This window comes from Zea mays, chromosome 3 (assembly GCF_902167145.1).
Source record: "Zea mays cultivar B73 chromosome 3, Zm-B73-REFERENCE-NAM-5.0, whole genome shotgun sequence".
NCBI lineage: Eukaryota > Viridiplantae > Streptophyta > Magnoliopsida > Poales > Poaceae > Zea > Zea mays.
Window position 1 is genome coordinate 137,931,187 of NC_050098.1, and position 13,236 is coordinate 137,944,422.

The following is a 13,236-nucleotide window of genomic DNA, read 5'->3' on the forward strand; positions in this document are numbered from 1 at the left end:
TGCTCTCAGTAGAGATGACAATAGATACCCGAAATTCGATAGGTTTTTACCCCATTAGTGTATGGGTTTGATCAAGTTTCATATCTATAAATTTATTAATGGACATAAATCTATACTCGATGATTTTATGGTACGACCATACGAGTTTGTTCCTATAGTACCCAAACCGTGGTGAACCCGTATTTACATTGTACTTAATCTCAAAGTCTGTCTCTTATATTTTTTCACTTAACTTAATATCTCGGAACCCCTACAACTAATTTTAGTAATTAATTATTAGGTTTAGAGATTGTAACTTGAGTTTTATTTGTCTCTTCCTATGTTGTCCTCTGCAACCAGACTCCCCATCACACCCACCCCCGAGAAGTCGAGACTTTCTGGATAGCTTATGGGTCCCAGCTGGGAGTCACGCAGACTTGGCAAAGAACCGTCTTTCTGTTGAATTCAACTCTGCTCTAGCTAGCAGTGCAGCTCCATCTTCTATATTATACTCAAGGCAAGGAATTAGGAGCAGACCGGAGACTTGGGGGCTTCACCTGCTGTATCTCATTACCATCTGCATCTGGTTGCCCGTTGATTGAGAAGGAGGAGCTGAGGGCCATGGCGACCGAGAAGCCCATCCTGTACAACGCCTGGATCAGCTCCTGCTCCCACCGTGTTCGCATCGCACTCAACCTCAAAGGTGACTGGTTAGATTGCTCTTTTGGTTGGTTTTTAGGGATAACCGAGCTTGCTCTACTTGATGCTAACCTCGAGGGTCTATCCTCTTTTTTTTAGTCTAAGATGTTTCGCAAGAATCACATCCAGGCTCGTCTATTTCTGGACAATTTCTGAAGTTCGCTCAGCTAGGGATTAGCGATGACTACCGATGCTAGCAATTCTGTTGTATTTCTTGGTCTGTTAACTGTGGCTAGTTAATTGTCCCAAGAATATTTTGCTTTCAAGTCCTTGTCGCTTGACAGAACAAGAACCACTATATGCAACCTTTTTGTTTTCACTACAGTAAACGACAAAATTTCCGACGGCTAAAGCCGTCGGACATAAGAGCTAAACCGTCGGACATAAGCTATGTCCGACGGCAGTGTCTTATCTCCGACGGTTTTAAGCGGTCGGCGTTAAAGCGTCGGAAATAACATTATGTCCGACGGCTGCCGTCGGACATAGTTTATGTCCGACGGCCCCATCCGACCGTCGGCGATAAGGCGGAGTAACGGTTTTAACCGCTGCCTGGGCCCACAACTGCTATGTCCGACGGCTTAAAGCCGTCGGACATAACGTAGAGCCTATGTCCGACGGCTTTAAGCCGTCGGACATAACTTACAGCATATGTCCGACGGTTTACACAAAAGCCGTCGGACATAACGTTTTTCAGAATTTGCAGAAAAATCTGAATTTTAAAAAATCTGACATTTGCAAATACAAAACAGAATTCATACACATATACACATTCACATTAACAAATATACTCACATAAGTATACACATTCACAAATATAATCACATAAGCATTCACATTCACAAAATTTAACATAACAACATAGTTCCAAATGGTTGCAATAAGTGTTTACATAAACATAGTTGTCCAAACTCCAAAATGAACATTATTCGACGGGTAGGCTTTCACATGAAAGGTTTCAACAAGTGTTTTACATCAGTATCACTCATATCCATCGCCACCTCCTCCGGCTGGACTATGCGTGCTGAAAAGATTGTTCACCCACGAATGTGTTGGGTCGTCCTGACCAGACCCATCTCCAGGTGCGGCAACTGAAGCGGGTGGTGTCTGAAATCCCTATAACACAAGCACATGAAATAGTAACCACTCAGTTGTTCATTTAAACACATAAGACATCTATGAACATGTCACACACGCATATGTGTACATACCATAGGGAATTGTGACGGAGGCGGAGGCGGTGGTGGAGGCGCCAACATTGGCATTGGCAGTGCAAACTCCGGAGGCGGCATCCCATATGTCGGCATCGGGACGCCCGCTTGTTGGGCTAGTTGCTACAAATTATATACAAGTCATTGTTGAGCTAATAAGATACACATCAAGTGTTTTACAAAATAAGCTACAAAATGTTACTTCAGCTTACCGAGAGAAGAGCTTGATTTTGGGCCTGGAGGTTTGCATAATACTCGTCCCTCTTCTTCTGGTACTCGGCTTGTTGCCTCTGGTACTCAGATTGTTGCCTCTGGTACTCCAATTGTTCCCTCAAGACTGATTGATGGTACTCTGCCTGTTGACGCAACACTGCCATCTCCATGTCGTGGGCGGATGATCGTGAACGGGACGACTGTGAAGACGACGATGTGGACTGTCGTCCACGGCGTCTTAGCTCTCTGGAATCAATCGTAGAATCAAAAATACCCAACCTACAAGAGTGAACCATGCACTTAGTATAGTAACTCATGCCTCAGTTGAATCGCAAGCATATGATGCCAATTTTGTAATCCAAATTAAATAATCTCACCGTCCGTGGGCTTGTCCTCCTCCGCTAGCATATGCTGCCTGAGGGTCGATTGGCTGGCTCCTCCAATCGTACTCCTGCCCATGGCGTTGAACCATCTCCTCCCCATACGAAGCCTGGAGGCAAACAATATCAAATATAAGTGCATAACCCCTATATATGCCATTGCAAACAATATCAAACACATAATAGAGTATCAAAAACTCACTAGACGGTCGGTGGCTGTCTGAGTGCATAACACATCAGGATTCTGAGGATCAGAACCCCTATGCCCTTGCATATACACCTCCACATCCGTGGGCGTACGACCGAATTTGACTTCCTGTACATAAAAGTTACAATGACACATTTCTATGTAATTCAAAAGTTACAACAAACTGTGACTTACCATTCGCTTAGCCAAGCGCACATGACCATCACCACCGTAGTTGTGGAACGACTCGGTCCCACGGTTTCCCCTGTTCCTTTCGGAAATGGCACGAAACTCAGGGGAAGCCCACCATCTGCACAATGCCCGATAACCCTCCGATCGGGTGGCCATCCACGGCACCGACACCTACATGAAATTTTTTAAATAAAGCAAGCAAATACATGGCTTCGTGCGATTTGAGAGGCAAGAACCTGTTTACCTCTAGGTATTGCTCCTCCGTCAAGTAAATTGATGACCACTCGGCCTTGGTATTTGGCATCGGTCGATCATCAGCATTTGCTCTGTACCATGCCTTTATAGCCTGAATTCGTGCATAGTACATTGCATCTGCAACGACATCGTTCGCGTTATACTCAAACACGTAACGAGCGTTCATATCATATGATCCATCGTCCGGCAACTTGTACCGTTTCTGCAAAAAAAATTAGTGTTATCATAAAAGCAAACATGTATGGAATAACTAAAATAGTATAAATAATTCATACCCAGAATGCATCCCAAACTAGTGCCTGTGTGTTGCCAAACGTTCTACAGACACCATAGCGATAATGCTCCCAAGTGGTGGCGGGGACAGACTCGCCAGTAGGCAAAGTCACAACACCAGGCCAGTGCAGACGAACAAGATTACCAAGCACCATGTTCACCTGCCTGTAGTGTCCTGTGCCTGTGAACGAGTCGTCGATCCAAGACCTGGAAATAGTATACACAATGTGGAAATTAAAACATAACTTTCAATAACATTTAAGCAAAGACATGTCACTCACTTTCCACTAGGCTTTATCAAAACCCGAGATTCGGGTGGAAGCTCTGGAGGTGGTCCAACAAAATGCAGCTTCCTCATTCTCCTAACTCGAGAAGTTCCAGACCCAGCTGCGGAATCTCCACCAGCCCCAGAATCCCCAGCATCGTCTCCAGCATCATCTCCACCATCATCTCCACCATCATCTTCAACATCATCTCTTGCATGATCCTCTACCACTGGTTCCTCAATTTCAGCATCCTATGAAACAAATACCGTACATCATACAATATTAAGTAACTCAAATAATGTAATTTAACAACTAACTTACATCTTGTGGAGGCAAATGTTCTGCCAGCGCTCTCCGTCTGCTCATGGTAGAACCTGAGCCCTGAAAAACTGAATCCTCACCCCTCGAGCTACTCCTCGTCCCAAGCAAACTACGAGCAAAAGACTTCATTTTCTTTGACATCCTATTTTAACAACAACAAGTTAGTACATAAATCGACAATAAAATATGCAACAAAATCATAAAATATGCAATAAAATAATAAAATATGCAATAAAATCATGTTCCATACTCGTCAATCGTAATCGTAATCAAAATCAGGATCTAGTTGCTTTCGTCGATTTAATGGACGCCAAGTAGCTTTCTTCTTTCTCGTCACTCGTTTTCGTTTTGGAGGAACCTCTACATCATTTTGATCACCTAATAAAGATTCTTCCAACATTTCAGTTTGTACATTAAACGTGCTTGTAAGTTCTTCGTCTTGGAAAATCTCAGCAGCCCCCACTTCGTGCTCGATTTGACTTTCAACATAACCAGCATCACCAGGAGCATATAGTCGTTCACGAGGATTAACTTTGTACACTACCCTCCAATCAACCAAACCCTTTTTCTTAGATGGATATGTCATATAATACACCTGCTCGCATTGGTGGGCAAGGATTATAGTGTCGTGGCCTTTTAATCTGTCGTTGTGTTTGACTTCCACCATGCCATATTGATTTTCTCGCGTTGAGTTTGGAGAAAACCAATCACAATCAAAGAACACCACTTTGAGTTGTTTATCTCCAAAAAACTTGTACTCGATTATATCATTAATGACTCCATAATAATTAGTCACCTTCCCTTCATCATCGACAGCTCTAGTTACAACTCCGGAATTTGTCGTGGCTGCTAGAGGATGATCATCTTCGAACCTTGTGGAACGGAATCTAAAACCATTGACATCATACCGACCATAACATCTGCCAGTTACTGCTCCTAGGGATAATTGTCGAAGGTCCGGGTGTATATTGTCATTTTTATCTACATAATCTCGAAACCAACACAAGAAATTAAGTCCCCCATCTTTTCCCTCTCGACGAATCTGGTCACGTTCACAGCCAGAGATGCAATTTTCAGAATCAAATTCCCTGTTAGTACAAGGAAACAAACATTTTAGTCTCACAACAAAAATTCTAGCGGCAATGACTAAAATAAAGTTTACACTTACAGGAGAAACTGACTCATCTCTTCCATGTTGTTATACATGTAGAGTAAAGCAGTCTTCCATTCGTCGTTGGTGAAACAGTATGTTGTGCTGGGTCCTACAGTTTTGCCCCTCCATTGAAAAATTTCAATATCACTGATAGGGGGCTCGTCGACATGATACCGCAACGTATGGGCATTGACATTGTGTTCCTCTGCAAAGTACAGGCCCGTGAACGATGCTATCTCTTTATATTTGAATTCTTCAGCGATGCACCCTTCAACTCGTCTCTTATTACCAACCATTGCACGTAGCTTCTTTAGTGTCCTTTCGATGTGATACATCCATCTATATTGCACAGGACCTCCTACCTTAGCTTCGTATGGTAGGTGAACAAGTAGATGTTGCATCGGATTGAAGAAACCTGGTGGAAATAGTTTTTCAAGTTTGCATACCAAAATCGGTATTTGTTGCTCAAGCTTCTCCATCATCTCTTTCTTTATTTCTTTGGCACAAAGATGTCTATAAAAGTAGCTTAGCTCCGCTAATGCTTTCCATACATCATTTTTTACAAAACCACGAAACATAACAGGAAGGAGTCTTTCCATTATTATGTGGTAGTCATGACTCTTCAACCCAGAAAACTTGCCCGTCTTCAAATTCACAGACCTTCTAAAGCCCGCGGCGTAACCATCTGGGAACTTTAAGTTTTTCAACCATTTCATCAATTGTTTCTTCCTTTTAGGTTTAATACTGAAAGGAGCACGTGGCTTCTTCTGATTCTCTCCTATCTCCATAGTTGGTCTTCTACAGATTAAGGCCAAGTCTTTCCTTGCCTTAGGGTTGTCTTTTGTTTTGTCAGTGATATTCATGCAAGTGCTGATAATGCTTTCACCCATATTTCGTTCCTGGTGCATGACATCAATGTTATGCATTAGAATCAAGGCTTTCATATAAGGGAGTTCCCATAGACCACATTTGTGAGTCCAATTATGCTCGGTTCCATAACCTTCAAAACGATTTCCATGTTCGTTTAGTTTCAAATCATTAAGTCTCGCGAGAATCTCTGGACCACTTAGACGCTTGGGTGGTCCCCTCGTCACAATCGTGTCCTTTTTAAAAGCGTTCCTATCGAACCTGAACGGGTGATCCTCTGGCAAAAAACATCTATGGCAATCGAAGTAACATATCTTTCCACCAAACTTTAGTCGAAAGCATGAAGTGTCTTCAACGCATATCGGACATGTCAAAATCCCATGACAACTCCATCCAGCAAAGATACCATAAGCCATAAAATCATGAATAGACCATAAAAACGCGGCTCTCAGGTTGAACTTCTGTTTCTTGTAACAATCGTACGCCTCGACTCCTGCCCACAAAATTTTCAATTCTTCAATCAGGGGCCTCATCATCACATCGATCTTTGTTCCAGGATGATCCGGACCAGGTATTACAAGACACAAGAAAATAAATTCATATTTCATGCAAAGAGCTGGTGGAAGGTTGTATGGAACAGCAAAGACGGGCCAACATGAGTACGACGTTGCAGTTAGATTGAATGGCGAGAAACCATCTGTTGCCAAACCGAAGTGAACATTCCTCACTTCATCAGCAAAGCTGGAATCAAAAGCATCTAGTGCCTTCCATGCATCTGTATCAGCTGGGTGCACCATGACATTTCGATTCTCACGTACCCCTTCTTTGTGCCACCTCATGTGTCTGGCTGTATTCTTGGAGATGAACAAACGTTTCAACCGAGGTATAAGAGGCATGTAACGAAGCTGCTTACGTGCAATCTTCGTAGTCACGGTCAAACCATCGTCGTTTTCAACCTCAACGAATCTACGCTCACCACATACAGTACACTCCTTCTCACCTGCGGTCTCCTTCCAGAAAAGCATACAATTATTTTCACAGACATCGATTTTTTCGTAGTCCATACCGAGGCCAGATAACAGCTTTTTAGACTGATACATGTCCTTTGGCATCTTGTGATTCTCCGGAAGTACATCACTGATCAAGTTCAAAAGTTCCTTGTAACAGTTGTTTGAGAATGCAAACTTAGACTTAATAGCCATAAGTCGAGTCACAAATACAAGGACGGTCACTTTTGTGTGCTCATGCAATGGCTCTTCGGCAGCTTTAAGGAGCTCGAAGAACTTCTGAACCTCAGGTGTAGCTGGATCCTCAAACTCGGTGGGTTGACCGGGGTTCTCCGAATCGACGATTAGAAGCTCATGGCGTACATCGTCAAGCATCTCTTCCATCCTATCGTAGTCCTCCTCTTCATGTGACTGAACTTCCGATACAGTACGAGGAGGTGGGTCCTCACCGTGGTGCACCCACACCTCATAGCCTGGCATATAACCGTTCTTGCAAATATGTATAGACATAGTCCTCCTGTCAAGGAAATTAATGTTCCGACACTTGCTACAAGGGCACCTAACATCGGTTCCAGTCTCTGACCGAGCAAAAGCATGGTCGAGAAAAGCATCAGTCTTGGCAACCCACTCACTTGATAGAGCACCTCTTTTCTTCCAACCTTCATACATCCATCGACGATTCTCCTCCATACTAGATACGAGACGTTAACTTAATTAGATAAGTAATGCACGGACAATCCGTTTTTACGAAGAAATCACGCCCCTACATCTGTAGGAAAGGATAGGTCCTAAACCCACCCAAGCGTGACCGACGAGCCCGTATTTATGACAAGACATGTGGTCGTGCGAAATTTCGGCAGCATAACCCCGCTGTTCTCCAATCGCACGCCTAAAAATGGTGCAATTGGAGAACACAGGGGTTATGCTGCCGAAACTAAGCAGGAGCACATGCCTTTGTCATAAACACGGACTCTGTCGGTCACCCCGAGGCTGTCCAATAAAGGGACAATTCCGGCCCAACATACCTCACATGTGTCGCATGTAAGGTGTGTTGGGCCGAAACGGGTGACGTCTAGGTTTCGTTAACTTAATTAGTTATGATTACTAATTAACCACACTAATACAATAGCCACTAATTAACCAAACTAATACAATAGCACTACAAAAAATCATTTCACGGGAACCTAAATCAAATAAAACAACCTTATTTCCGAGGGCTTAATAATTACCCTCGGAAATTAAGAGTTTAAATTATATAGACACCACTACATAACATTATTACGGGTGACAAATCATATAAACTGACCTTAATTCCGAGGGCATAATAATTACCGTCGGAAATTAAAAATTAAAATTATCTAAGCACCACTAATTAAATTTAGGCCCTCGGATATAATAAAATAAACTACAAAACAATATTAATATATACAAAATATTAATAATACATCAATACCTTACGGCGGGCGGGCGGGGCGGGCGTCGACGGCGGGCTGTGCGTGGCGGCCGACGGCGGGGCGGCGGGCGGCGGGCGGCGGGCGGCCGCGGCGGGGCGGCGGACGGCCGCGGCGGGGCGGCGGGTGGCCGGGCGGCGGGCCTCGACGGCGGCGGCGGCGAGCGTCGACGGCGGCGGCGGGGCGGCGGGTGGCCGGGCGGCGGGGCGGCGGGCCTCGACGGCGGCGGCGGCGAGCGTCGACGGCGGCGGCGGTGAGCGGGCAGAGAGAGAGAAGCGAGAAGCGAGCGCGCGCGCGTGAAAATGAACCGCGCCGGGACGGTCCGTGTGTTAAAAAACCTTATGTCCGACGGCTAGTCACGCGGCCGTCGGATATAAGCTTATGTCCGACGGCCTCGTGACTAGCCGTCGGACATAAGTCTTTATGTCCGAGAGCCCCTGTTGGCCGTCGGACATAAGATAATATCCGACGGCCTCGTAGGAAGCCGTCGGAGATAGCGTGACCGTCGGAACTTTCTTCGTTTACTGTAGTGTTTAGTGTATGTGCTCCCATTGCTCTTGTCAGTCGTGCTAGATCTTTTTTTTTGTTTAACGAACCTGATGCTATGTCAATTTGTTCAAACCTCTTTCCAGAACTGACTAACTCAAGCTGTGATATGCTTTATTATTACTCTAAATCTTGCAAGCTGAATTTCTTGGGGTTTTTTTTCTTAATCATGAAGGTGTGGATTACGAGTACAAGTCGGTAAACCCTAGGACAGATCCAGGTAATTGCAACAACTTGAAACAATTCGTGTATTGTGGTTGGCATCTCAATTCTCGCGTTTACAATCAATAATCAGGACACAAATGTGTTCTAGAAACTTTTGATGTTACTTTTTGTGGAAAGTTTATGGTTTAATGGGAATTCCATCACTATGTCTTCCTCTTCATAGATTATGGAAAAATCAATCCAATTAAATATATTCCAGCATTAGTAGATGGGGGCATAGTCGTTTCTGATTCTCTTGCCATCTCACTGGTGAGTTCCAAATGTTGCTTCAGCAGATTTTCATTTTGCAATTATGTAAATGTTCTTTTGGAATGCCATTGCATGCATTTCATTGACAAGCTATCGGATTGAGCAGTATTTGGAAGATAAGTATCCTGAGCATCCACTCCTGCCTAAAGATCTCAAGAGGAAAGCTCTTAATCTTCAGGTCATGTCCAGATCAAAGTCTCTCGTAGTATCTTGTTCGCAGAAGTAAAATTGAAATCTAACCAACAATTTATATGTGGGGGAATTCCATCAAAACATTGCATGCCAGGAACCTACATTGGTTTCTTGCATTTACCTTTGTTATCGTATCTATACTTGCTAAATATATTGATGATGTTGCCAACTGAAGAGGTCAACACTCTCTTATCATCATTTGGCATGTCATTTCCAATGAGTCTTTCACTTTCTTGGTACAGATTGCAAACATTGTTTGTTCAAGCATTCAACCTCTTCAAGGCTATGCTGTTATTGTGGGTATCACTAGTACCTAGCTACAGCTGATGAGACTTTGAGCATGCACAACATCTATTTACATAACTACTTTACAGGGTCTGCATGAGGGTAGGATGAGCCCAGATGAGGGCCTTCATATTGTTCAAAGTTATATTGACAAGGGATTCAGAGGTGTGATTTTCTGCAACTTGATCTTTGCAAACAAAAATTGTCTCTTCCTTTTCCAATACATAGACTCAAGTTTTGTTTTCAAATCTAGCAATGCAATTTTGGGGGAAATTAAGCTACTTGTTGAAGGTTGAGCACTATAATGCACCTTCAATCCGAAACAAGCAAAAATGTACATTATGTCAGGTTCATTCTTTCAATATTACTTACAATGGTGATTTCGCTTCAACTGCTTCTGTCAGCGATCGAAAAGCTGTTGGAAGGATGTGAGAGTAAATATGCTACTGGAGATGATGTCCAATTGGTTTGCTTTTCTACCCAACCCTTCAATATTACACTGTTTTTTGCTTTGATCAATCACATAGAAATCGTCTACATAGTGGCATCATCATATCAATCGTGCATAGTTTTTTTTTCTCCAAACTACATTTCGACAAAATTTCTCATTAGTCTCTTGACGTCCAACTTTGAGAAAGTGTCATCTTACTTGAATTTTATTAAGAATTAATGTGCTGCAAAACAATTTGGCATAATTTGTGTTTCCTCTGTTAAGTGGTCTGACTGAGCTAGTCTGAAGTTTTCATATTTTATGCTCATGGACAGGCAGATGTGTTCCTTGAACCACAGATACATGCCGGCATAAATCGCTTCCAAATCGATATGGTAGTTAACGTTTCATCTGCTATTCCATGTAGAAAAAAATGGATATTGGATTGAGAGTGGGCCACGGCCACCCAATTTATTCAGAAACTAGCTTCAATAAGTTCTTGCTTTCTTGCAGTCGATGTACCCAATCTTGGAGAGGCTCCATGATGCATACATGCAAATTCCCGCATTCCAAGCCGCGCTTCCTAAAAATCAACCAGACGCACCTTCATCATAATCATCAAGATTATCTCAATAATTTGCATGTCATTTTGTAATAATTTGGATAGGGAGCCACTGCTTCCTCCATCCCGTTGTGGATCAAAAGGGTGAACGATTGGCACTTACCTGCATGGTCCAATACCTATTATATTTCTTAAACAGATACTATTTACGGCTATTGTAATTTAAGCCCAATACCTGCATGGTCCGTTTTCTACCACGCATAAGATATATCAGTTGTAGGGAACAATGACGTCTAACGGTCTAAGAGGTAGAGTAAATTAGGCAGTATAATTTATTTCTAATCATATAGCATCCATTTTCTCCTAGTCAAAATCTAGTCAAAATGTATGCAAAAAACAAGTCATCTTATCTGCAAAAATGGTTTTGATTAACTATTGCTATCTTAAAAACTAGATCGGGAGTGAAAGATCATTCTCCTGGTATTATTATTAGAGCAACTCCAATAGTTATGTATAATTATACTACCTAAATCTTAGATTTAACAAGTCCTTAAATAATATAGGAAACAAAAAAAAACCCATCTCCTCCAACAGTTCTCTATATATTACTTTCTAAATATGTTAAAATTTAACATGTCACCTATTTGAGTGGGGCCATCATCGATGACATATTCAATTTGGTAAGTTGTGTTGACCTTTTGATTTACGGTTGCAATTGTTTATTTATTTATTTCCGATATGTGCACGTGCGGCTATTGTATTAGCAATTATTTAATCTCTATCTGACTATCGTTGTCCGACGCATGGGCTCTGTTAATATATCTTTACTACAAAGTGAAAAGGCAGCGAAATACAAAAAATACCGTCACATTTTTTGTTTAGGGAGTTGGTAAATGGTTGCTAAATGTAGAGAGAAAATAAGATTAAATGAGAAGTAGCTAAATTTATGAAGTTCATTTAGAGAACTGTTGGAGACGAGTTTTTAGTTTAGTTACCTAAATTATTGATTTAGGGAGTTTTTTAGAGAACTATTGGAGTTGCTCTTAGGAAGAAAACGAAACATAGTCTCGGGCGAACCCAGAACCTAGAGATGCTACTCGGAAATCTTAACCATTACACTAGAGGTCTTTTCGCAATTGTTGCTATTTTACCACAAAAATTATAAAACCTAAGTTTTAAACATATCCACTAGTCTACAACTAAGATATGAAGATAAAACACATAAATAATTGGACACAATATAAATTTAGAAGCTTAAATACGATAAACTCTCCTTGATGCACTGGTATTTTATTAGCCGATCCAGGAGTAGAGAGACAGCTTTCCTTTTTATTATTATTTTTTTTATTTTCAGTTTTCAAATATTTACCAAATCAAATATCTCTTCAAACAAGCAAAATACCGCTCCAACATACAGTGCACATCATAATTGTATTTATTTTTATTTTTGCCACATTATTTATTTTAGGAAAATATATATTAAATGCACAAAAGTACTCCACTTTCAATAACTCGTTTGGAGAACTTTATTTAAGGCATATTTGGTTCACTACCTCAGTTGCCACACTTTGCCTAACTTTTCTGTCTAAGTTTAGTTATTCAATTTGAACGACTAACCTTAGGCAAAGTGTGGCACATTTAGCCATAAACCAAACAGGCCCTTAGTTTTCAAATTATGAAGTTTGGGTATTGCACAAGAAAGTTCCACTTGTAAGAAAATGCATAAATGTAAATGCACAACAGTAGTAGACAAAACCAATCTGGGCAAGGGAGATGACAACCATTTTTTTACGCGAGGTTCGGTTACTTGCCAACAACTTAATCCCCGTTGCGGAGAATCTTTAGGTGAGTGATTCATGCACTAACAATCCTCTCAAGCTTGACCCGTAACTTTGGTGTTGCAAGAATCAATCTTAAAAAAAAACTCTAACTAGCCATGGGCATTCCACTCGAGTTGTGCTTCATGATTTTGCATGGGGTGAGAACAAGACCCCTCACCAATTAATTGAATCAAGACATCAAACAATCACCAACGTAGTCCTTGAGTTCCTCTCCAAGGCCATATAGGTCGTGGCAACCACAAAAAAAATAACAAGAATTCATAGTCCGAACAATGAACTAGTGACACTAGATGCAAATCAACCAAGCAAAAGCACTAGATCTCTCTCTACCTCGATGAGAAAACAAGCAAGGGAGTGAGTAGGAGGTGTCCTCAAGGGCTAACAAGTGTTGGTTTAGTTAGAATGCCAAGAGAGAGCCCAAAGGGTCAACAAACACATATTTATAACATCCCACA

General features: G+C 41.9%; 2 protein-coding genes across 3 annotated transcripts; one reads left to right on the forward strand and one right to left on the reverse strand.

The window, feature by feature from the left end:
- Positions 1-348: 348 nt before the first annotated feature.
- On the forward strand, positions 349-11,197 carry LOC541833 (GST 18). 2 transcript variants are annotated; one of them, NM_001111514.2, is made up of 9 exons: positions 523-682; positions 9,173-9,217; positions 9,386-9,471; positions 9,578-9,649; positions 9,906-9,959; positions 10,038-10,113; positions 10,353-10,414; positions 10,714-10,773; positions 10,892-11,172. In NM_001111514.2, the coding sequence occupies exons 1-9, from the start codon at positions 601-603 to the stop codon at positions 10,991-10,993; spliced, it is 639 nt and encodes a 212-aa protein (NP_001104984.2). In that variant the 5' UTR covers positions 523-600; the 3' UTR covers positions 10,994-11,172. The 2 variants fall into 2 exon arrangements, 1 of the variants encoding a protein (NP_001104984.2); XR_563543.4 differs by having other exon boundaries at positions 349-682; positions 10,353-10,773; positions 10,892-11,197.
- Positions 1,454-2,003, reverse strand: LOC103650609 (classical arabinogalactan protein 9-like). The gene is made up of 2 exons (XM_035966313.1): positions 1,887-2,003; positions 1,454-1,791 (listed from the first exon to the last, which is right to left on the reverse strand). The coding sequence occupies exons 1-2, from the start codon at positions 1,980-1,982 to the stop codon at positions 1,657-1,659; spliced, it is 231 nt and encodes a 76-aa protein (XP_035822206.1). The 5' UTR covers positions 1,983-2,003; the 3' UTR covers positions 1,454-1,656.
- Positions 11,198-13,236: the final 2,039 nt, after the last annotated feature.